The sequence below is a fragment of the Mercurialis annua genome, linkage group LG5 (assembly GCF_937616625.2).
Source record: "Mercurialis annua linkage group LG5, ddMerAnnu1.2, whole genome shotgun sequence".
NCBI classification, from domain to species: domain Eukaryota; kingdom Viridiplantae; phylum Streptophyta; class Magnoliopsida; order Malpighiales; family Euphorbiaceae; genus Mercurialis; species Mercurialis annua.
Genome location: NC_065574.1, coordinates 4,477,371 through 4,503,327, shown reverse-complemented (window position 1 = coordinate 4,503,327; position 25,957 = coordinate 4,477,371). Strand labels below are relative to the sequence as shown.

Genomic DNA, 25,957 nt, shown 5'->3' with positions numbered 1-25,957 from the left:
CTGCTTTGCTAACTCAATACAATCGTCAATAATAAAGTCCGCATCAACTGAGCTCGGGTTTCCAACTGCGAGCACTACCTCCATCGCATCCGACTCGATAATGAGATTTGGAGTCCCCTTAAGCCAACTCAGCGCCTCTCTAATGCCCATTGCTTCCGCCATTCTGGGACTGTAGCTACCATCCAATTTCACATGCCTAGCTTGAATAACAACACCCTGGGAATTTCTAACTACTATCCCGATACCAACCCCCTCACCTCCGGCGTACACCGCTGCGTCAACATTAGCCTTGAACCACCCATCATGAGGACAAACCCAAGTACTGCTCCCATCTTCCTTCAAAACTGATGCTCTTCTCAGCTCACCATCCTGCACATGCGCCACTTTCCAGGCAGCTAATTGAGAACAAGCTGCTGAAATAATGTGATTTGCCGGTGCCTGATGCTTCTTCCAAATTACAGCATTCCTGTTTAACCAAAGCTGCCAACAAATAGATGCAACTAACGAACTTTCATCCAAGGACAGCTCCAAAACCCATCTAGTAACCCAGTCGACAAATCTTTCACCTTCAGCATGCACAGGAACCCCTATCTTCTTCCAACAATCTGCTGCCGTTGCACAGAAAAAGAAAATATGGGAAGCATTCTCAGCTCCTGACGAGCATACCTGACATTGCTCATTGATAAAAACACGGCGAGAGGCCAGAACATCACAGGTAGGGAGAAAACCCGAGCATCCGCGCCATAAGAAATTACGAATATGTAAAGGGATATTTAACCGCCATAATCTATTCCACAACTTATTCGGTTGGCTCACCACTTCACCACACACAGCTCTGTAAAAACTTCTAACTGAGAATTTCCCCTTACCATCAAAAGACCAAGCCCATCCATCATTAATATTTCTATTACTCAGAGGAATATTCAAAATTCTCCTAACATCCGTACCATCAAACACGTCTTGCAGTAACCCTACGTCCCAAGCACCACCCTCCATAACAATTAAATTACTCACCTTTGCCAAACTCAGATTAGGTGGCATGGGAGTCATAATCTGCCCACCGTTCTCACTGTCCAGCCATGGACTACCCCAAACTGTGGTATTTTCCCCATTACCAATACGCACCCTTGACCACTTCGCCATCACCGGGAGAGTCTCAAAGATACTCCTCCACACATAACTTGGATTCGATCCTAACTTCGCCTCTAGGAAAGAAGTCTTAGGAAAATACTTCGCCTTAAACGTTTTCACCATCAAGTTATTGTCTAGAGTAATAAAACGCCAAGCTTGTCGAGCCAACATGGCAAGATTGAACACTCTAATCTTCTTGAACCCGATACCACCAAATTTCTTTGGAACACACAATCTATCCCACCTTGCCCAATTAATACCACTCTTCTTCTCTTGATCTCGGCCCCACCAAAAAGAATTTAACATTCTTTCTAATTCCTCACAAAGACGGAGAGGAATCAAGAAGACATTCATTACGTAATTAGGCATTGATTGGGCTACGGACTTTATCAAGACTTCTTTACCCCCTCTTGATAAGAATTTACCCTCTCACTTTTTTCCAAACTCGCTCTTTAATGAAACGAAAGATAAGGGATTTATTTCTCCCTACCAAAGAAGGAAGGCCCAGATAATTACCACCATCCTTCGCTTCGTTAACTCCCAGCAGTGATTTAATATCACCCCTAATGCCTTCTACCACATTTGCACTAGGAATAATACTAGACTTATTGAAATTCACTTTTTGACCTAAAAGCTTTTCATAAGCATCAAGAACGCCCTTTACTGCCCGCGCCTCCTCCATATTAGCTCGAAAAAAGAGGAAACAATCATCGGCGAAAAACAAGTGACTAATCGAAGGAGCTCCTCTACAAATGCTTACCCCGTGAATATTACCCGCCCTCTCCTCGCTCGCAAGCAACAAACTGAGCCCTTCCGCACAGATAATAAACAAATAAGGGGATAAAGGGTCACCCTGGCGTAACCCTCTCCTCGGAATGAGAGGATTCATACTCACACAATCACCAATGCTAGTGTACCGAACTGAAGAGATGCAGAACATAATCAATTTAACCCACGCATCACAAAAACCCAACTTTCTGAGCATAAACTCAATAAAATCCCAATGGACCCTGTCATAAGCTTTGCTCATATCAATTTTCAAAGCTGCCATTCCATTCCGACCCCTCCTCTTGCATCGCAAATAATGACCAATCTCATAGGCAATAAGAAAATTATCTGTGATAAGCCTATTTTCTACAAACGCACTCTGATTTTCTGAAATAATTCTTGGCATTAGAGACTTCATACGATTAGCCAATACTTTTGAAATAATCTTGTACACAACATTACACAAGGAAATGGGTCTTAGATCGGACATAGACTCTGGTTTACTGATCTTGGGAATGAGCACCAAAGCGGTATCATTTAGACCATGATTAAAAAAACCATTTAGCATAAAGTCCCTGCATAACTTCACCACCTCCCCTCCTACTATCCCCCAATAAGATTTAAAAAAAGCTGGATTAAACCCATCAGGACCTGGGGATTTGTCATTGTGCATGCTAAACACTGCTTTCTTAACCTCAGCTTCCGACACAAAACTCATCAACATCTCATTATCAGCTTCACTAACACAAGGATCAAAAGGAATAAAATCAATAGGATCAGCATTATCTTCCAAAAACAGGTTACTAAAATACCTGAACATAATCCCCTCCACCTCCTGCTTCGAGTTCTGCCACTGCCCCGCTTCATCTCTTAGTTTCTTCACCTTATTCTGCCGATTCCTTGCTGAAGCAAAACTATGAAAGAATCGCGAATTTGAATCCCCCTCCGACAGCCAGAAACTCTTCGATCTCTGCTTCCAGTACACCTCCTCTTCTCGAAGAATTTCATGATATTCAGCCACTAACCTGTTGTAAACATCCAGGTTATAACTTGGCTGACTAGATTGAGCAGCCTCCATTTTTTTCTTCAATCTATCAATACGTTGTCTGAATTTTGGAGCTTTCTCACCACCCCAAACTTTCAAAAATTCTTTTGTAGCTCCAAGCTTATCAGCTATACTTCCATTCACACAGGACCTCCACGCTTCCTTCACTACCCCAGAACTATCTTTTTTGGCTAGCCAAATATTGTTAAACCTAAACTGCCGCGCCACTGGGACTTCCACTCTTCTCTCCAAGGACAAATAGATCGGTAAATGATCAGAAGTTGATGATTCCTGATTATGGACAATAGCGCCTGGAAACAGGTCCAACCAGTCACTTGAGCAAAGCACACGATCAAGTCTCACCTCTACTCTTCTATCCACTGATCTCCCCCTATGCCATGTAAACTTATAACCAGTTGCCTCCACATCTAACAAACCACAAGAAAAGACTGTCTCCCTAAACCCATTAATTAACCAGTTTGGGTAAGGCAAACCTCCTCTTTTCTCTTCTTGCAAAAGGATATCATTAAAATCCCCTATCACACACCACGGCATCGAACTATCCTGACTCAGCTCCCGAAGTAAACTCCATGACTCTCGCCTACGGTTTCTGTCCGGACAACCATAAAACCCAACCAACCTCCATTGGACACCCATCACTGATTTCACCTCCAAGCTAATGAAATTGTCACAAGAATCCAGGACTTTTACTTCATAATCAGACTTCCAAAAAAACACCAATCCTCCCTTTCTTCGCACGCTATCCACATAACAAACACCATCAAATTGCATTGCCTCTTTTAAAGCTGTAATGCGAGGCCCAGTAATCATAGTTTCGCTTAAAAATAAAAAAGAAGGCCTAAGCCTCCTAGCCATGTCACGTAAAAATCTTATTGCCCGCAGGCTGGCCATTCCCCGGCAATTCCACCCTAAGCAACTCATTGCTTCGGGCCGGCCTTATTATCAAGGCCCGCCAGTCTGTAACCTTTCAGATCAATAATCATATCTGAGACATGAAAATTTGGCCCGGAGCTGCTTGGTCCCTCTATTAATCCCAAGTTAGACCTCTTCCTCTTTGGGTCCACAGCCACCTCACCCTCCACATCGTGCAAGAAATCAGAGGCGCCATGATTCAAATTAATTTGATTAGATCTCCTCCCATCCTTCACCACTAAATCAGCAACCTTCCCTCCAAAAATCTCCTTATCAGTTTTATTCCCTTTTCGAAATTCAAAATGTTGATTTGATTTTATTAATGACAGATTTTTTGCAATTCCATTTAAATCCTCCACGTCATCATCCCCAACCTCGGTCGCCTCCTCCTCCACCGGACCTGTCTTTCTCAGCCACTTATTTCCCATAGAACTCGTCCCCTTCTTCAAGGAAAACCTCAACGTGGAATCATAAGGGAGTTCCTCCTTTGGAATTGGATTGTTAAAATACTTCAAACAAAATTTCTCAGAATGCCCCATAATTCCGCAACAAAAACAAAACTTTGGAATTCTCTCATATTGGAAATTGATGTAACTCCATGCATTCGCGCTTCTCGTCAACTTCATCCTCTTCTTCAATGGTTTTCGAACATCAAGACGAACTCTAATTCTCATAGAGCTACCTTCCACTCTTTTGACTGTCTTATTATCATGACAGACAAAAATCCCTAAGTAATTCCCAACATCAACACCAAGTTTTTTTGTCGCCAAACCCAAAGGAATGTCCAACAAATGAACCCACAAATCCGCTTCCCACAACTCAACACTTGCTGCTGTCTCCCCTACTTCCAGTTGCCTGCAAATAAACAGATGATATTCAAAAGTCCATGGCCCATCTTCCAACACTCTCTTCATATCCATTTCATGATAGAATTGAAACAGAAACAGATTCGGAGCAGCCTGTGTGATACAAACACCGCAAACAGGTTTCCAAATAGGTGGTAACACCTCTTGAACAGCCAAGCAGTTCACTGTTTTAATTTTTTTTAAAAATGTTTCCGACAAAAAAAATTTAAAATAATAATAATTTTTTTTATTATTTTATAAAATTAAAAAAATTAATTAATTATTTGGATGTATTTGATTATTTTTTAAGTTTAAGGATTTATTTGTATTTTTAAAAATAGAAAAAAGTATGTTTTAAACTCTTTTCCAAATAAAAAGAGTACAATTTAATGCTTTTGGGTTTGACGATAAAAGTACATCGAACCCGTATGAAGTTTTACCGTGAGCAGATTGTATCCATTGGATACAAATGGTGTTTTTACAAGGTCAGGGTATAAACGAAAAAAAAGTGCAAGGTGGAGGGTTTTTAAAAAATTAAGCCTTCCAAATATGAAGTTTCAACTATAGGTCGTCTAACAATCGTCCTAACTATTAAATCAACGAATTTGAAATATCTCGCCGATTTTTAGAAATTTTACAATTTAATTGATGTCTGTCAAATTTATTAGAAAAATGCACCATTTTCATAAACTAATATCTTGCCGTTTCTTATAGTACACCAGTAATTAAAATTTATGTTTATCTTATAGTACATCAGTAATTAAAAAAAATATTAAAAGCATATGTTGATACATTTCTTTTTTAAATATAAATACTTAGAAAATAAAATCTAGACCTTAAAATACTAGATTCACAAAATTAACTTCCAACAAAAAAATTTATGTAGGCATATTTTAATTTTATTAGGAAAATATTGGTAATTTTATTTTACAGAACATCAATCAAAACTAAAAGAAACTGAAACAGCTTATGTTTAGTACTAACATAACATGTAACACTCTTCACTTCCCATCCCACCATGCAAATCTTCAAACCCTAATTAATTATTTTTTTCTTTTACTTCCCCAAACCAATTTTATTTCTCTCTTATTTTATATTCTCTTTCAAATCTCTTTCGGTGCGATTGGATCTGAGTGACCCCTTTTTTTTTACAAATAACCACTCGGTTCAATTTAATCCGGAAGAGAAAATATCCCCAAATTTCAAATATTCTAGGCTTTTAATTTGTTTTTGAATCTGTACCAGATTGTCAATTTTAGGAGTCGTTAGGGTTTGTCACCTGAATTTCAAGAAATTTTGAGAGATTAGGGTTCTTAGGGGTTGTAAGAATTAGGGTGTTAGCTATTTTTTGAGGGTTTTAATAATTGAAGTGAAGTGGGGATTCTGTGTTGCGTTAAAGGTGGAATCTTGAACAGCCAATGCTATATTTGCTGGATGAGTTCAGTGAAAATTTTCGGTAATTTTTGCAGTACCGAAGAAGTTAGAGTTTGAAATTATCAATGTCTTGGGCAGGCCCGGAAGATATTTACCTTTCTACTTCTCTTGCTAGCTATCTTGACAGTAAGCTCTTGTTCTGTTCCTTATCTTTAATTTGAAAATTTGAATTTAGTAAAATTTGTGTAGCAGAAATTGGTAATTTGGTGTTAAGGAGGTACTGTTTATAAGCACTGGAATGTTCATGTTTAAAAGTTCAAATATTTCACTCTTCCATTTATGCTTGCATTTGAGGATTTTTGTTGTTGTTAACTGTTTAGTCTTTTGCTTCAGAGAAGCTGCTGGTGCTTCTGCGAGATGGTCGGAAGCTAATGGGAATACTTCGTTCTTTTGACCAATTTGGTACCTTTTCTTGTTTATTGTATTAGTTGCTGCTGAACTCCTTGAATGTTTGAATACTGATATTTGTGATTTGCACAGCCAATGCCGTTCTTGAGGGTGCATGTGAAAGAGTTATTGTTGGTGAACTCTATTGTGATATCCCCTTAGGTCTATACGTTATTCGGGGAGAGAATGTTGTTTTGATTGGAGAGCTGGTATGAACTATGAAGTAATATGTTTCCTTGATTTTAATTTGCCATGCTTATGCTTTCTGCAGTCTGCTGAAGTTTGAGTCTTTCTGTTTCAGGATTTGGAGAGGGAGGAACTTCCTCCTCATATGACTCGTGTTTCACCAGCAGAAATTAGACGGGTAAGTTGCTTATTGGTTTTGTTTTTTATTTTTATTTTCTCAGCCAAATGTTTAAAATTGAAAACTGTGGTGCATCATGAACGGACTTGTTGCTAAGAAACGTGATTGCTTGTATAGTTTCCCAGTACATACTGTACAACTCCATATTAACAGTTTTTTATTATTCGAAGACCAGAATTTCAATTCAAAAGGTCTTGTAGTTTGACATGGTTCAAGTGGTAAAAAATTCTGGACACAGCAGACTGAAAATATAGTTGGGATGTGTTTTTGCGACTGAAATGGCTGCAGCTCAACATGTTGCTTGCATGACGAATGGGCTTCTGAACATCTGGATGTACTATAGTGGAACATCCATTTCACATCCTTTATTATAAGTATAAAGTTTCTTTGCAGGGCATTCTAAACTTGCCGTCATGTACTGCAGTTATTAGATGCCAATTTATGTATAAGCATCTTCCTCTAGGCGTCAGGTTTCCAAAGATACAATTTCTATGTCTTGTGGTGTGTTAAATTATATACTGATTTGATTACTGCTTAATAAGGTGGTTCATAATCTAGGTAGATTATACGAGGTGAAGTTTCCATATTCTTACAGTAAAGAAGTGGACTGCTTTAGCAGTTCAGTTAGAACTTATCTCGAGTAACCATAAGAAGTCTATTGGATATGCATTTATTGCATGAACTTTATTTCTTGTCGCATCATGGAAAAGATTGGGAGCAATTATTTTCCAATTAGTATCTTAGTAGCTTCTTACTATGGCTGTGTATTCTATAGGTCAATTATATCTACATGTATTGAATAGGTCGATTATATTGACACATTGTCACTGACCTTGTAAACTCTTGCAGGCACAGAAAGCTGAAAGGGAAGCTTCAGATCTAAAAGGAACGATGAGGAAAAGAATGGAGTTTCTTGATTTGGATTAGTGTGCATCTCTTACAACCAGGTTATAGTTTCCGCACATATTTCAGCGGTCAATTGGTGTAGGCGATATTAGGTTGGATGATCTTCCTTTTTCTTTTTGTCGACAAGTGTCTGTAACATTTATCAAAGAAATGTATTTGACAAATTCACTCAGCATTTTCATTCTGTGAAGTTTCATTTACTTGTTTGGATGGGGGATAGATCAGTATTTTACTCACTTCCAGTTTTCAGCTTTCATAATTTGCTGAGTGTTCAAGTTTGTAATGACTCTGAATGCATCCTGTTGACTATGATCAACAAATCATTAATCTTGTAATATGTTAATGAAGCAGCCAATTTGCTTGCCCAGTGTGGCATAGTCCGAGTGCGAGTGTATTCCTGAGATCTTGAGTTTCAATTCGGACTGCTCAGCAGTTAGTTGTTTCGGCTGAATTAACTCAATATTGTTATACTTCTAATGCTAATGACTAGCCTAATGTAGTGAACTTGCTTACACACCTGTGAAAAAGTTATATTTTAGGGGGATAACTTTTGATTTTTTAAAACTAGAGGGACTCAGTACGACTTTAACCTTTGAAAGAGTTTTTAATAATTAACCCTTAAATTAAACTTTTGAAAAAAAGTTTCCAATCAATTGCATGCAAAGCATTTTGTCATGACACTATGCGTTCTTTTTCATTTTTGTCTTTTTGTTCATTTCTCTAATTGAATTACAACAAAACCAAAACCTGCCCTGGATTGAATCTCATCTTCTCCGTATTGCAATGTTTAACATATATTGCGATCTAACTAAAATCAAATTAATTAAATTACTTTTTTTACAGATTAATTTAACTGAAATTAATTCTTAGTAGACTCAATTTATATCTTAAAAATACAAACTGAATTGAGTGAATTAATCTACTAACTTAGTTAAATCTATAAAATATTAAAAAATAGTAATCAGACATAAAAAATATAAAGGCTTAATTACTTAAAAAACCTTCACCTTGTAATATTTTTTCGTTTATACCATGATCTAGGAAAAAGTTCATTTGTACCCTTTTTTTGATTTTTTGTTTTCAACTCTACACTAAAACACTAAATTGAACTTTTTTTATCTAAAAAAAACTTAAAATAATCCTTCAATTTTTAACTTATTTGTATTTTTTCAAATAGAAAAAAAAATGATATAACCCTTCTATTTAATTATTTTTAATATTTTCATCCTATAATTAATTAAATTATCAAAAAATAAAATTTTGGGGTACAATTGAAAACGAAAAATCAAAAAAAGGATACAAATGAACTTTTTCCTAGGTCAGGGTATAAACGAAAAATTGTTTCAAGGTGGGGTTTTTTTAAATAATTAGGCCAAATATAAAATATTCAATCACTTTAATTAATACACTTTCTCTTTTCTCTCAAAGCAAACCCTAGCCGTCTAGAGTTTTTTTGTTGTTTCTTCTCCGGCAGCCGTCAATGGTTTGATTTTGCTGTTGACGGTAGCCATCCCTTTACATATGTTAATTTAATTTCATAGATATAATAAATAGCCAATTCTTTTTCATTTTTTCTTGATAGATTGAGATTTATCAACGAAGCGCAATTCAATTATCAAGAAGCGGAGATAAATTGAAAATCATCAACAACAAAATGAAATCGTTTATGAGTTATATTAGGTTTATTTATTTTTCATTGTTTTGTTTTTTTTCTGAATGTTTTATTTTGTCCTTTCTTTGTGAAAGGTTTGTTGTCCTTCATCTGTGGAAGGTTTGCTGTCTCTTTTTTATGAAGGAGTTATCAAGTGGTGGTTGAACCGGATGATGTGAGTTTGCGGGTGATGGGTGATGGATGAAGTTCGATCGAAGATTGATTGAAGATTGTACTTAATTAGCGAAACAGTTAATAATTAATTTTTGTTTTCGTAAGTAAGATCTGCGAATCAGACAGCATGTTGTCTGTTCCATGTCAGGTCATCGGGTTTCGTTTTCAAATTATCCCGAATTTCTTACAAATGTAACTGTTTTATATTCGATTTAATGAAATTTGATGAATTCAAAAAAAAAAAAAAATTGAAATATTTTAATTAATCGAACGATATAGTTAATAGAATTAATTTCTAGTTAAATTTAATCAAAACATATAACACAACTTGATTTATTCAACGGTTCGATTAGCCGACATTGCTCCACAAGCTATTTCCATATCCAGCACAACTGAACCCACTCAATCCATCCTAACCATACACCAAATTTCAGTCAAAACATCCAACGGCTACAGACTTCCACTTCCTCACAAAACCAAGTACGTCCACCGTAATTTCTCCAAACTCCAAAAAATCACTAATAACCTAAGTAGCACGGAAACGGAAACGGGAAACGGAAACGATACGAAACGGACACGGGGAAACGAAAGTTTTTCAAAATGAAGGACACGAAACGTGGGGGAAACGTGTAAATAACAAAAATTTAGGGATATATTTATAAAAATATTATTTAAATATTTATGATAATTAACAAAATAATTCAATTTAATGTACTAAATATTTAAAATTTTAAAAATATATAAAAAATATAATACAATTCAACACAAATAAGTATATTTGTTGTATTGTGGGCAATGCGAATGTAAAATTTATGGGTTAGATTTTTTTATTTGTGGGTAATAATTTTAAATTTTTTATAAATTTTAATTTTTATTATTTACAGAAACGGCCCGAAACGTTTCGTACGGGTGTCCAAGAGTTTCCGGTTTCCGAAACGTTTGCGAAACGGGAAACGCAACTTTATCGAAGTTTCCGTGCTTCTTAGCTAATAACAGCAGCTTGATCTGAATTCTTTACACTACAGTTATAAAGTCATAATCTTTTCACTAATCTCAATCAGCCCACTTCAACATTTCAACAAACAGATCTAAAACCCACACTGACACTCCCCACTTTCTCTCTCTAGCTTCCACTTCTCTCTCTAGAATCACAAGCCAGTCATAATGTTGAGACTTCACAACTGTATTTCAGTTGTGTCGGTTATTACATTTTGTTGGGTGGTGTTTGTGGAAGGGTCAGTTCATGATTATAATGGTGAGAAGTTTATAGCTAAAGGTAATGCCTTTGTTGTTCATGGTGGTAGTGAAGGGATTTACTCTTCCACTAGTAAAGATCTTAATGAGAGTAATTCTGTTCTTGCTAATGGGGAAGCTTATATACGGTAATTTTTCAATTTTTTTTTCCATTTTTGAAAGTAGTTCATATTGATATTTTAAGATTTGGATTTGCGTTGTTGGGTTTATAATGTTGAGATCTCTTGTTATTGGGTGTGTGTAAAGTTTGATTCTTTCGTTTTTGGGCATAAATTGTAATGTTTTTAGGACAATTTTGAGGAAGAACAGAAATTTTGAGTACTTTAGCAATTGTGGTTTGTGTTGTTTCAATTTTGACAATGATTCATGTGATGGTAGCTTATAGGTGGTAATTTTTGTGATTTATGAATTTTCAGCTTTTATGATATGATATATATGAAGTGGTATTTGGGAATTTGTGACAAATTTGTTGCAATTTGGTTGCTGAAGTGATATTTGATTCCATATCCCGGGGTTTTACAGTGATTGTGGTTTTTGCCTCGGGGGAGTGAGTCCTCGTTGCCAAAAAAGTGATATTTGAGATGTTATTTAATTCATGCAATCTGATATCCTATATACGGAGTGTATGTTAATTCATCCATTCGTTATCATTTATAAGAAGATAAATTTGACTTTATCGACTATTCTGTGTTGTTATTTCTTCTCAGTTTTGAAAAGATCAAGTTCCGGAGACCGGAAGACTTTGCTAACTTTACCTCGGGTTCAGTACAAGTTATCGTCTTTGAAGTAGAAGATAGAGAGACAGTTGGAGGTTCAGCCTATGGAGGTCAAAAAGCTATCTGTTGTACAGGTGATCTTGCTAAATTGGGTGCTTGCTCACAAGGAGATATAATTTATCGCCCTTCAACGAAGAATCCTAGCTGGCCTCATGTCTTTGGTGTTCCATTTAATGAAAATGAGGTGGTTGCCACCTTGCCATCGAGATCTATACAGATTACTAAGACTGGAATGTATAATTTGTATTTCATGCATTGTGATCCTAATCTCAAAGAGGTATTCATCGAGGGGAAAACTATATGGAAAAACCCTACTGGCTATTTACCTGGTAGAATGGCGCCGCTAATGAACTTCTACGGGTCCATGTCCCTTGCTTTTGTTTTACTCGGAGTATTCTGGTTCTATCAATATGCAAGATTTTGGAGAGAAGTTTTTCCGTTACTAAATTGCATTACAGTGGTGATAACACTAGGCATGTTTGAGACGGCTCTCTGGTATTTTGACTATGCCAAGTTCAATGAAACCGGAGTTCGCCCAGTTGGCATCACTATCTGGGCAGTCACTTTTGGCGTGGTTAAACGTACTGTTGCTCGTCTTGTAATTCTCATGGTCTCAATGGGTTTTGGTGTTGTGAGACCTACCTTAGGTGGCCTCACATCAAAGGTGCTTATGCTTGGCATGACCTTTTTCTTGGCCTCTGAAGTTCTTGAATTGGTTGAGAATGTAGGCGCTGTTAGTGATATATCTGGGAAGGCAATGCTGTTTTTAGTTCTTCCTGTAGCTATGTTGGATGCTTTCTTCATTCTTTGGATATTCAAGTCCCTTTCAGCAACTTTGAATAAGCTTCAGGTACTTTGCCTCCCATTCTGAACTTCTTTTAATAGCATTGGGTCAATGCCTTTGCTTTTGAATAACTTATTAAAGATTTCTGTTCTTGTAAATATTAAATTTAAAGCACGATAGACACCGTTATTATTTTATGAAAAAATTTGCTTCTTGTTTGATGTTACAGGCTAGGCGGATGTTGGTCAAGCTGGATATTTACCGGAAATTTACGAATGCTTTGGCAGTAGCAGTTATTGTGTCCGTGGGTTGGATATGTTATGAGGTAATTTTATTGCATTTGCATATTACTTAAATTTTGTGTGATTTAACAATGTTGGAAAGTTTACATTATAGCGTTCAATTTTCCAGAATTTATCTAAAATGAGAAATAAAAGCTATTTGATTTATGCTGTTCTTATGGCTCTTTTAATTTATTTCTACCTGCTTTGATAATTATGTCTCCCTGAATGCCTGAATCTTGTGATTGCAGTTGTATTTCAAGTCAAAAGACGTTTACAACGAAAACTGGCAGAACGGTTGGATCATCCCAGCTTTCTGGCAAGTCCTTTCGTTTTCTCTTCTATGCATCATTTGTATTCTTTGGGCTCCTTCTCAGAACTCAATGCGGTAAGTCCAGCTTCTGGTTTAAAGTTTCCTCTATATCCATTATTGAATATTATTTCTGCTGTAACTTCCACAAATCTTTAATGATCATCAGAGCATTTAGCACTTGAGATTAACTTAAGAGACACACTACTAGTGGCTTAAGAAAAGCCTTTGTCCACTTTTTATAGATAACAGAGCTGCCAAGAACTGTGAGGTCTTTATAGTTTTTATACTCCAAAAAGTTCAACATATTTCGCCGTCTTGTTATACGCGTATCAATGTTTAGTGCACTTACAATACCTGGTAAACTGTATTTAAGCTTGTATTCCAATACTAATGGACTAAGTTGCACGAAACTTGTCGAACTTATGTTTTGAAGTTTTAAAAACGCTTCCGAAAACTTTACATTTATAACATATTCTTGTAAAAATTATCATTTCGGCGTTCCATTCCGATATGATTCGCTTCAATTTTTCTATGCTTCATAGTTTATGGTGATTTAGCAGTATCATCTTATTCCTTTATGCTGAGATCATGCTGTGTTTTTTCTTTGGTTCATTTCCTATTCCATATCAAGCTCGAGGTTGAGCTAATTTTTGTACGTCTCATACATTAGTAAGTCGATAACATGAACTCTTTCTCCTTCATTGACAGGTATGCTTACTCTGATGACGTGGGTGAAGAGTTCGACAGAGATGACAGTTCTTTGACACTCATCAAGCCATCCACAGCACCATCGAAGGATTTCCGAAGTGCACCAGAAAGTAGACCAGTACAAGCTAACAACGGTGCATCTAATGGCGATCTGGAAGAAGACAAGACCGAGTAAAATATATCGTAAACAGCATGCAATCATACACGGAAGGCTTAATTATGCAATCCCTCTTGGTCCTTGAAGCCATTTTGAAATTTCTTTATATAGGTTCAGAGTCAATGGCTAGGAAAAATCATTTTAAAATATCCAATAGAAGCTCATTCTTAATTTGTTGATGATGTTATAGTGTAATTGTCACAGTAATTTGATGAGTTCGGTCACAAATGTTATAGAAAAAACAATTAATTTGTTAATTTCCTCTGCTGTCACTTCAATAATTTTCAAAATTGGCCTAACATAGCTGGAAATAATGCTTTTTTGATGTGACCAAAGAAGTAGAGCAATATTTTACATGTAATCACCAACTTTTACTCCTCACCGCCATATCAAAAAGTTGCATTTGCTGAAGGGTGCAACATACTGTTTACGCCAAAATTAAAAATATGGCCCGAAGGCCATAAATCCCATATTCTATTAAAAAGATAGAAAAAACTGCGTGGAGAATTTAATTTCAAGAGATTTTAAAGATGACTTTTCCAAGAGACTTCAAAGGGATTTGACTTTTCCAAGAGATTTCAAAGGGATTTGACTTTTCCAAAAGATTTTAAAGGGATTTGACTTTTCCAAAGAGATTTCAAAGGGATTTGACTTTTCCAAAAGATTTCAAAGGGATTTGACTTTTCCAACAGATTTCAAAGGGATTTGACTTTTCAAAGAGATTTGACTTTTCCAAGAGATTTCCGAGAGATTTGATATTGAGAAGTTAATCTCAGAGGTTTGCTTTTGACACCTTGGAGGAAAAGAGAATTTTAGAATCAAAAGGCCAGAAACCCATTAGAAGCTGAAAAGGAAGAAGCCCAGAAGTTCAATTGGCCAAGGTCCAGGAAGTCACGTGCTTTTTGTAAAGCAATATTTCAGGAGCAGTTTTTAGAAGTGGGAAGCAATGTGAAGACGTGGGCAGTTAAAGAGGCAGTTATCATCAGGCAGTTTCTGCAGACGCTATAAAGGAAGAAGAAGACAACGATTTGAATCCCAGCCAAATTCAACAAAAACTCAATACTCTCAGGAGATTATCAACACCAAAAGCTTTTATTTTATGCAATCCTCTGTAAACGCTTTACAGCTTTCGCAATTTCAATCTTTTGTTTTTAAACATTATTTCAGCAGTAGTTTCATTTACAGTGTTGAATTTTAGATTTTAATTGCAGAAGTTTGTTCTTATTTTTAAAGTTTTTCAAGAGTTTTTCTTTACGAACCGTTTAGATTTTTTACGTCCTTTGAAAATCAATCACAGTCGCTTGATCAATTTTTAATTTTCAATTTGAGGTCCAACCTCTGGCACGCCCGCACACACTTCAAAGGCACCAACCGTTTTCTTAAAAAACAGGGAAACACATACTAACTAGAGGAACAAAAAAATTATTACCCCTTCCGTTCTGCAAAAACAAAAAAATTATATTTTTACAAGAACTAAAAATATAACTAGCTAGAATTAATTTATGATAAAGTTTCTAATTATTCTTTTAGTCTTTTAAGCGCTGAGTACTTAGATAGTGAGTTTAAATCCTCCCAAGTGCTCTCTTTCCCCCCCTCCAATTATCAAAAAAAAAATCAACATAAATTAATGATTTACAAAACTTAAATCTCTATATAGATATTGTCCAATATGATTTCATATATAAAGGTTAAACATTGAAATTATAATTCAATTAATGTTGATATGAATTTTTTTTTTAAAAACTTCAATAATTTTATAGTTAACTAATACTAGTAAAAAAAAAACAAAACTAGTATTTTTCTGTCTTTACATGATAGAGGGAGTAAATTTTAAGATCTTATCTAAAATAGGATTATCTACATTAAAAAGTCTCACCTTCATCTATATAGCGCTTTAAACTGCGTATATGAAAGTTGTTAAATAATAGTATGTTCTTGACAATTTCTCATCCAAAAGCAATTTTATGTCACCAAATGATAAAGATGAAGTTTTTCAATGCAAATAATCCTTTAAAATAAATAATTATTTTACTTAAAATATTTGTTCCCCTTTGACAACTTCCAATATTTATGCTCTTAATTCTCATGCTCTATATTATAGAAATATATTTAGCAACCAGATAGGGACCAAACAAACCAAACCTAATTACTTGTCTATTTTCAAGTATTTCATTCTAATTGGAGACTCAAAATAAAATGAAATGTCAAGCAGTTGGCAAATTCGTGATCACTTGTTAAATTATAAGTGTTTTTTTGACTATTTAGCCAGCTGATTTTTTTATTTTATTTTTTTGCCAAAGATAGACCTATTCTACTTGTTAGCGGGAATTAGCGGGAGTTAATTGTGATTATATACAATTTTTTTTAAATCAGCCCACTGGCTGCTGAGGCCTGGGTCGAACTCAGGACCTCAGAATATGTCTATTAGTTGACACTTTGGCGGCTCTTTGAAAAGTCATTTCCCCAACATTCTCTATTAGTATTATCCCATTTCCTTGCTTCTACACTTCAAAATTGAATTAATCATCAAAATTCTAGGGGTCCATTGATGGCAAATTTAGCCTTTTGTTTGTTAAAAACATTTCTCATAAATTCTTTATATTATTTTCATTTTTTTTTGTTTTCATCTAAATGAGAGGATTAAAAGAGCAAACGGTCAATCCGGTCTTGAATTTTTACAAATCAAATTTGGCATATTTTGATGATTTAGTCCATAATTCTTTAAAATAAGTTCGATTACATATATTACTATATATTTTTAGAGAGGACGGAAACACAAACATAATAGACTTGATATAAGATATTAAATCAATCTGAAAATACAGAAGTGGGTGCAATTAGCCTGTTTTAAAAAGTTATGCATTAAATTGTCAAAATAGGCTAAATTTGACAAACTTTGCCCTACTTGAAGCAAATTTGAAATACTTTTCAATTGTTAATAAGGAGATTCTCTATTTGGCTTTGGATTAAAGCAAAATTTAGATGCTCAAATCCTACACATTTGTTTGTGTTGACAAGTGTTTCCAATTTTAATCTTGTTTGCCGTTTTAATCCTATAAAAAGCAATTAGTAATCAAAAGAAAATTCAAAAAACAATTACTAATTAATTATGTACTCCAATAATTGGAGTCAAATTGACACAAATTATCTCCTATGTCAATTTTGTTAGCAGGACATTACTCAATTTAGCAGGGCAATAAATGTCACCAACACCATATTTTCTAAACTATCTCATACTATACTCAGAAAATATGGATATTATGAACTGACCGTTCCTATTGGCATCTGACATTCATAAGCAGGTAGCACGGACACTTCATTCGATCAACTTTCCCTCTTCGGAAATGTATTGGAAATTTGACATGTTGGACATGAAATTTCATGTTTCATATAGAAAACCTTAAAACCACACACCGTTTTGCCATGTCCGTGTTCAAGGGCCTCGTTTTTTCGTTTCCGTATCCATGCTACCTAGTTCATATGCAATCTAATTTTCTGAAACTACGCTCTTCTAATCAAACAATGGAAATGAAGATAAAAATAGATTTAAGCCAACCCCTAAACTGAATCATTTGTATAGTATTAGATTCCAACTATAAATTGGACTTAAGATCACAATATGACATTTGTAGCAATAAAAATTGAAGCTAAATAGAAATTCAGCTTCAAAAATATTAAGAAAAATCACACATAAAACAATTCTGATATGAACAAATGAAGCAAAAATCTAAAATGTGGTAAACAAAAGACTAACAAATCAAACAGCATAATAGCTTACAGTGTGGAAAGCATTCAGGTTCAGAGCCAATTGTTCTTTTTCAACTTCACCCCTTCAAATCTGCACACAAATTTTCAGTTTTAGCCAGTGATGCCGCGACGAATCGCAGCCCGCCGGCTAGCCCCACAGTGACCAACCAGCACCTCATTCACCTAAACACCCCACAAAAAATTCAAAGAATGTTTCCTATTTCATAAGCTGGCAAAACTCATACTATCTCCCAATTTCTCTACTGAGATCTCCTCCTCAAGTGGAGAGAAACCGAAAACCCCTCGAAGAAATCCAACACCGCGTTTTCCAAATCCTCGACGGAGTATTTCATATAGTTCTCGGGATGTCTTCCGCTTTCTATATGACTCCTGAACCTCCCAAGAAACGATCTGTAAGCCGGAATCAACTTCTCCGATATAGAAATTCGAAGCTCCTCTCGTAGTTGATTATCGGGGACAAACCACGCCGATTGAGTCCTATGAACTTCTTCAAGCATAGCATTAAAGGTCTTAAACCTCTCGCGTAACGCACTCTTCGATACCCCGGACGAAAAACCTCCACTCACATGTAAACCTTCATCTCTCAAGCAATATAACACCCTAACCCAAGTTGCTCTCTCGTAACTCGTTGCAGCTTGCCGCAGTTTCCCGGTAAGCTTTCGAAGGTAATCGTCACCGATCATTTCTCGCAATTCGGGCGAGCCTTTAACCTTTTGAACAATATAATGCACATTGTTCATCATAAACAAATGTGCTAATGCTACATCTTTGTAATGCTTAGACTTAGAATTCAAATTGAATTGCAATATCACAATAATCCAAATCAAATGAAGAGCTAATGGAGTTTTCTCATCTAACTCAGCAAAGTCCATATCTGGTGTAGTTGCATCACCAGAATATCTCGAACCAGTTGAAGGTTTCGACAAAATTAACTCAATCAAAGTCATCTTATAATCCGAAATCAAACTGATATAATTCATCACATACCTAGTCAAAGGATGAATTGTCCCACCAGGCACAGGAACCAAACTAGGTTCCCTAAGAACAGCATTCTCAAACTCAGATAAAATCCCTCTTGCAGCCTCAGCTAACCTAGACAAAATCTCAGCAGCTTGAACACGAACCGAATCCGCCGATTTCGACTCGAAAACGACTTCAATATCAGGCATTAAGTCCATCAAAGCATCATGTAAATCCAAAATCTTAAACATTTTCTCAGGAGATCTTCTGCTAATACTAATAGCTTCAGCAAAGTTAAACAACTGAATAGCAGGACCTTTAACAGTCTCCATAAAACAAGCATCATCAACCGAAGTACCAATCCCATAAAAAATCTGCTCACACAATCTTTTCTCACTAGCAAACAAGATTCTAACACAAACTTTAGCAGCCCTAATCCATCTCCTAATCTTGGTCTCCAAGGCATCCCATTCAAGCCTCTGAATATCTCCAATACTCAGCTTTTCAACCCCTAATCTCTTAAAATTTGCATCCACAGCCGATTTTCTCACACTCCCGTACACTTGAATACACTCTCTCAAGTACCCAGAAGAGACCATCCGTACAGCAATTGACTGAAGATCAGACACTGCATCTTGAGGAATCAGATCAATCTCCCGGATACTACTGGTTGATCTGTAACTAGTACTGCTATTACTCGCAGTTGAATCAACCCGTTTCATCGGATCTTGATTATCTTGATTTTCTTGATCAAGATCATCAAGAAACTCAGCTCCTGAGCCTGAAGAACTCGGATCAGCCGCGGCGAGTGAGTCTAGCTCGACGGGGGTTGTGTGGTTGAGTAGAATGTTACGAAACTCGTCTTCGAGACGAGCCATGGCGATCTGAATGGTGCCGGAGTTGACTTTATCTTGGTCGTCGGAAATGGAAAGTTGGTCAATTGCTTTTAAGTAACGATCTACTTCTTCTCTATCTCCTTCGAATATCATTTTTTCTCTGGCTTCTTCTGATGCTGTTGAATCCCACCGTAGAATAATCTTCTCCGCTTCTTCAAATCCGCCGCTGTAATTCTCCGGTGGCTCCATGGTTGTTCAGTTCAAGAACAAGAACACGATTTCTTTTTTGATTTTTTTTAAAGAAATGAAATTTTTGGAAGAATTTTTCAAAAATAAAGTTAAAGAGAATAAAGAATTGATTACTTTTTAAAGAAATTATAATCTTTCATTGGTGGGGGTAATGAATTTTGAGTTTAAAGTAGTGATTTTTCAGTGAAATTGAAAAAAGTAGTGATCTTTTTAATTCGGTATCAGGTAGAAATTGGAATATGAATAGGATATTGAAAAGGGCGGCGGCGGTGGTGGTCGGGTGGTGGTGGGTCAAGGAGGAGGAGGATAAAAATTGGTGAAGTGAGATAATGAAGAGAAGGATTTGGACAAGAGTATAGGAGTAATGGGTTTTGTCTGAGTGTTGTGTAGTGATGTTGTTTTACTAGTCCTATTAACACGGTGGTGGTCTTGTAAGGCAGCTCAAACATTTTTGTTTGAATGTGATAGTACTTTTTTTTGTAGGAAAATGGAAAGAAATAGAGTAAAATTAAAGTTTAATCAATTATTTTTGCAAATATCACGACATTTATAAATAAATAAAAAATCGAAGCTATTAATTATTTTTATACCTAAAAATATATAAAAATGAAATTAATTAGTAGTTTTAGATTTAATAGTTGATTACAATTAAAATATTTTAATAAAAATTAAATTTAAATGGTATTTTTATAAATTAGATTATAATAAAAAAAACTGGAAAATGTTATATATTTTTAGGCCTAATATAATGAAAAATGAAAAGAATTTGTTAGTACTTTTTAAGCCAAATGTACGAATTGGACCTTCTCATTTGATTTGATTTTAAATTTAAACTTTAATGAACTTTTTTTCAGTAGAGGTACTTAACGTTATAAACAAAATTCACACCGGACCCTCCAAACCTAAAATATCATATGTTCGTTAGTGACTGGCCAACTCTATATGCTGGCGTATTAGATTTGATGGTTCACATTGATCAGTCACTACCAGACATGTGATATTTTAGTTCGGAGAGTCTGATGTAATTTTTTTTATAATGTTAAGTACCTACATCGATACCAATGAGCTATATCTCAAATGATATAAGCGCTGAGTAGTAAACTGATAGGTCGTGGGTTTGATTCCATTTCTCCCACAAGTGCTCTTTCTTCTCAGATTATTAAAAAAAATACCTACATTAATTTTTTTTATTAGAATTTAAATTTAAAACCGAGGCAAACGTGAGGTTCCAAATATGTACGTCTAGCTGTTTTGTATAGCTCTAAACCGTACAGTTTGACTTGTACATTTAGCTGTTTTAGTCTCCGGTGGCCATAAGCATCTTTTTAGGATATTCCGGTTATGTGGCTGTAAATTTCTTTTTTCTCCTTTATTTTGACGAATTTTAATTTTGACCAAAAATTCTAAAATTTTCGGACAAGTGTTTGTTTTAAAACCAATTATACCCTACTCGCAACAGATAATTGTTGGGTTTGTCAAACAAAATTGATAGTAGTTGCTTGCGTACATGTACTATGAAAAATATGAATTAATTGGCTGTTTAAAATTCAATTTATAAATTATTTGATAAAAATCATCAATTATTATGTGATTGTTGGCATAAAAGACAAAAAGCATGTAAAAAATATTAAAAAATTGGAGTATTATTTAAACCTGAAGTTATCATAGCTGTGCCTGTTGATGTCAACCTGCAAAGACAAAAATTAGTCAGGAAAATTAATTAACACAATTGTTAAGCACAGCCAAGAATTAGCTTAATTTGCTGGCTCTTGCTTTATACACTCATTTAAACACAAAAAATAATTAGCACATGGATTCTATCTGTTTACACAGTTAAGTTAGTGTATAATTGATGTATAAGCCTAATTACATAGCCAACTTATGCAGTAACATCAAATTTATATATTATCCGGGAGATGAGAGTTATTTTAGTGTTTAAATTTATAATTAATTATTATTATCCTATAAGTTTAAGTTCGAATTTTTATTTTCTTTTTATAAATTTTAAAAATTATTATTTTTCTTTCATATTTTAGGTTTTTATTCAACTAAAATCTTCCTTTGTAAGGGGGTTTTCACATATGTTAAATATAAAAATAAAAGAACAAATAATGATTCTCAAAATTTAAAAATAAAATAAAAAACAATAGTTCGAATTAAAATTCATTAAAAAAATTCAAGAAAATTTCATTAAAATAAAGTATATAAATTTTAAATTTTGGAACAGATATCATACAGATAAAACGTAATCTGCTTAAACATTCTAATTCATAATTATTAAAAGGTCTAATTACTTTAAAAAAAACCCACCTTGAACTTGTTTTTCGTTTATACCCTAACTTTATAAAAAAACTTATTTGTACCCAACTTTGGATTTTTAGGTTTCATCTCTACGCAGTACAAAAAATAATTGATAATTTAATAAATTAAAGGATGAAAAAATTAAAAACAATTAAATAAAAGATTATATCATACGTCTAATTAGTATATAAATATAAATAGAAGGATTATCTTAAACTTTTTTTTTAAATGAAAAAAGACAATTTTAGTATTTTTAGGTAGAAATTAAACCTAAAAATTTAAAATTGGCTGTACAAATGACTTTTTTTTTTATAAGGTTAGGTTATTAAAAAAAAATTAAGGTAAGATTTTTTTAAGTAATTAAATTTTATTAAAATGAATCAATTACATCAATTTTTATGGGTCCAAAGCGCACAAACAACAATTGTTAAGATGTATTCCCTCCATCCCATAATTATAAAGAATATTTATATTTTGGATTGTTTCATAAGATATAACATTTTCTATGCTTTATTAAGGACTTTGACAAAAATATCCTTCCTTATTTTTTAGGGTTAACAATTATGGATTCATATTGGTAATTTTAATTTAATTCTAATTAATTAAAATAAACTAATTAATAATTTTAAGGGTGATTTTTAAAATATTATTACAAAATGATATGATGCCTTAAAAAAATCCAACCTTTTAGTCTCTTTTCAATTTTACCCTGACGTTGAAAACTGGTCAATTATCCTATTTTGCATTTTTTTTTCATTTCAATTGTACTTTAAGCATTAAGTTGACTTTTTTAAAAAAACGTACAAAAAAACTCTTTAAATTGATCCTTTTTATTTTAGTTTGATATTTTTGCATTAAATCGACCTTTTTTGAACTTTTTTCATATAAAAAAATATCAATTTAATGTTTAAGGGTACAATTAAAATGAAAAAAATGTAAAATAGAGTAAAATTGAATTGTTTTCAACGTCAGGATAGACTTAAAAAATGACTAAAAGATCGGGGATTTTTAGCCTTTAGGCCTTAAAAAAATATAGCATTAGTGATATTTCTTATCTATATACAAGTCAAAAATTTGAAGCTTTTTAATAATTATGGAACAGACAGCATATATTTTCCAAGGAATAACAAAAACAAATTTTAGACAAAACGAAATTCAAATACTCCTATAAAAGGTACAACGCAATTTAAACTGACAATTAATGTCACCGTGTCATAAAAATATCGTGTATTCATTTAAAAATTGACAAATTTTCTCAACACAATCCATTTAATTAACTGTGTTAAAAGTTCAAATCCACACACGATATTTTTATTGAACGGATTAACACTTGTTGAACTGTCTAATCCATTTACTAAAAAAAATTATAACAGGTCACATGTTTAACCTATATAACATAATTTTTAATTAAATGAATATTAATTAAACAACAAATATAAAAACAATAACAAATCTTAATACGACAATTATATGTATAATATAAATATATTTAGTCACATATAGAATGTAATTAATTAATATAATTAATAAATAGGCTTAAATGTACTTTAATATGTCTTAAACGGATTAAGCGGGTTTGATAAAAATCTTCCAGATAACATTACTAAGATAACAAGCTTTCAGACTGCCTTTCCAAATGAAAAAAAGACACCATTTTAACATCACCGTAAATCAAAGTTTCCCAATTGCATAAAGAAGAACAATTTTAAAATAAAACTATTCATATTAAAAAAAAAACACTAACTCATAATGAATTTGGATTATTAAAACGCAACTTTCAAATTTATTTAAAAAGCAAACCTTAATTTCTAATATGTAAATTGCAAATTCTCAAATCACCAACATCCCAAGAAAATTTATACAAAACTCTTGACGATGTATCAAAAAAAAAACGTATCATGTCAGACTCAAATTGGTTTTGAATCGAAATTGGCTTACTGAGAACCAATTTTTCCACACTTGCATACAATCTTCCTCGGCAATCTCACATCTAAGGCACAACTGTTAAGATATTTAGTCAAAAAATGTTGAAAGTGGCATAAACTATTTAATAAAAAATATAAATATGTTAAAATTGGTATAAAATATTAAATAAAATAAAAAGTTACTATATATTTAGACTTTTGAATTCTTACATATTGCTAATCAAACTTTAATTTTACTAACAGTTAAAAGGCACTAAATGATTTTAGACATAGATAGATAATATAAAAATAAAAAACAGTAAATATTTTATGGTCATTGTCCACGGAAGAAGAAATTCATCAAAAAAAGCATTTAATGATACGTTCTTAATAAAATTGAAATTTAATTATTAAATATAACAATTTAAAAGTCGGTATCTAATTCTATAAAAATAATAGTATAAGTTAATGATAAAAGAAGTAATATAAGTTACTAATTGTAAAGAACGCAACATAATATTTTATGATTGTCGTTTTTATATTAAAAATTGTAAATGGATATATATTAATTTTATAGTAAAAAGTTATGAATTAAATTATCAAAATAGATCAAAAATACGAGTAAGCTCAAGGATCATGATACCCTTAACTTTATAATTAAGTCAACTAATCTACTGCCACATATTCACGTGCATGCTTGCACCAATACAACCTCATTTTTATAGAAAATTCAATTAAGTATATGCTTATCAAATGTTGAGCATCAAGTGATCTGTAAAATCTTGTATGGTGTGCAATTTGAGTTGTGATTAACCATAATTAATTAGTAAGCTAATTACAACAATCTAGAGAAGGAGAAAACAGTTTAAAAATGGAGTTGCACGAGTGGTGGTGCAGGTTTTGCAGAGAGAGTTAATTAGTAGAAAAGAATTTTAAGATCTTAAATTAAATTATTGGCATTAATTAATTAACTTGTCCAAATGCCCCCAAAAAGATGACAAAAACTAATTTTGAGTTACTACAATAGTTAGCTGGCCTAATGCTTTCTTCTGCAGTTTACATGGAATTTCTGACAATTTTAGTTACAATCATCGAAATGACTGTCTTGGTTCAATGTGCAACTATATAGAAACATGTGGATTTATTTGTTTTAAAATCTATATAGTATACAAACTGGGGAGGAATTTAGGGGCGGAATTATTTATCGAAATGACCCCTTTAAAATGAGATGTGTACCAAAACAAACGAATTAAAGTGGCTAAAGAAGCCTATCACATATATAGCGGCTTGGTATCGCTTAAACAAGATCTCGGGTTCGAATCTTGTGAATGCAGAAAATCCCCACTGGAAGACTCACCCACCATGCCAGGTGCGCGACACGGATCGAATCCGGATTAGTCAGGGCGAAACTCTGAAAACCGGATGAGCTTATCAAAAAAAAAAAAAAATCTCTGAAATTCAAAGTATATGTTCTCGCCTGAATTTAACAAAATCTATTTGAATAATACAAAAAATGTGAAGTTCAAACAACATAATGGTTATGTTGAGAGAAATTAACCTTAGATTAAATTGTTTTTTTTTTAAATCATCGTCATAGTATCTCTACGGTTGAATCCATTTCTTTCTAAATTCTAATATAAATATGAAATTTTAATCGGACAATTATCCAATATTTAGAAAATTTTAATCGACGAGTCTAGACAAGATATATTTCTTTTCTTATTTATTTTATAAAAAATAACAGCAAGACTAACCGTCTCTTTTCTTGACGTGGCTCAAGATCTAATTATCAGTTATTTTAGATTGTGCTTTTTTTAACCGTCTGATTTCATTTTTATCTTCTTCAGTAATCGGTGTTTCCAGAAAAAGAAAATTCTTTTTTAGTGTTATTCTTTGAATGTGCAACTGCGTACAAGTTTTCTATGTGGTTATTGTCGGCTAATAGGCTGAAAAACTACCGACCTTTACTTTTATTTTTAATAGCACCCTGACTTTATAAAACGGTTAATTTTATCCTATTTTATATTT

At 33.7% G+C, this 25,957-nt stretch overlaps 3 protein-coding genes across 3 annotated transcripts; 2 read left to right on the top strand and 1 right to left on the bottom strand.

Moving 5' to 3' along the window:
* Positions 1 to 5,745: 5,745 nt before the first annotated feature.
* On the top strand, positions 5,746 to 8,214 carry LOC126683151 (sm-like protein LSM1B). The gene is made up of 5 exons (XM_050378986.2): positions 5,746 to 6,282; positions 6,490 to 6,558; positions 6,637 to 6,752; positions 6,845 to 6,907; positions 7,757 to 8,214. Exons 1-5 carry the CDS (start codon positions 6,222 to 6,224, stop codon positions 7,832 to 7,834), a joined length of 387 nt encoding a protein of 128 aa, XP_050234943.1. The 5' UTR covers positions 5,746 to 6,221; the 3' UTR covers positions 7,835 to 8,214.
* A 2,501-nt stretch (positions 8,215 to 10,715) lies between these two features.
* On the top strand, positions 10,716 to 14,168 carry LOC126682511 (uncharacterized). Its single transcript, XM_050378228.1, has 5 exons — positions 10,716 to 11,020; positions 11,600 to 12,518; positions 12,682 to 12,777; positions 12,985 to 13,121; positions 13,755 to 14,168. The coding sequence occupies exons 1-5, from the start codon at positions 10,803 to 10,805 to the stop codon at positions 13,927 to 13,929; spliced, it is 1,545 nt and encodes a 514-aa protein (XP_050234185.1). The 5' UTR covers positions 10,716 to 10,802; the 3' UTR covers positions 13,930 to 14,168.
* Positions 14,169 to 17,470: 3,302 nt separating this feature from the next.
* On the bottom strand, positions 17,471 to 20,146 carry LOC126682344 (exocyst complex component EXO70A1-like). Its single transcript, XM_050377992.2, has one exon. It carries the CDS (start codon positions 19,722 to 19,724, stop codon positions 17,919 to 17,921), a length of 1,806 nt encoding a protein of 601 aa, XP_050233949.1. The 5' UTR covers positions 19,725 to 20,146; the 3' UTR covers positions 17,471 to 17,918.
* Positions 20,147 to 25,957: the final 5,811 nt, after the last annotated feature.

What these genes read in the sequence shown, in the direction of transcription:
- LOC126682511 (XM_050378228.1), top strand. Translation starts at nt 10,803, where the DNA reads ATGTTGAGACTTCACAACTGTATTTCAGTTGTGTCGGTTATTACATTT. An exon ending in CAACTTTGAATAAGCTTCAG is followed by an intron (nt 12,519 to 12,681) that starts GTACTTTGCCTC and finishes TTGATGTTACAG; the next exon opens with GCTAGGCGGATGTTGGTCAA. An exon ending in TGGGTTGGATATGTTATGAG is followed by an intron (nt 12,778 to 12,984) that starts GTAATTTTATTG and finishes TTGTGATTGCAG; the next exon opens with TTGTATTTCAAGTCAAAAGA.
- LOC126683151 (XM_050378986.2), top strand. Translation starts at nt 6,222, where the DNA reads ATGTCTTGGGCAGGCCCGGAAGATATTTACCTTTCTACTTCTCTTGCT. An exon ending in TCTTGCTAGCTATCTTGACA is followed by an intron (nt 6,283 to 6,489) that starts GTAAGCTCTTGT and finishes CTTTTGCTTCAG; the next exon opens with AGAAGCTGCTGGTGCTTCTG. An exon ending in CACCAGCAGAAATTAGACGG is followed by an intron (nt 6,908 to 7,756) that starts GTAAGTTGCTTA and finishes AAACTCTTGCAG; the next exon opens with GCACAGAAAGCTGAAAGGGA.
- LOC126682344 (XM_050377992.2), bottom strand. Translation starts at nt 19,724, where the DNA reads ATGGAGCCACCGGAGAATTACAGCGGCGGATTTGAAGAAGCGGAGAAG.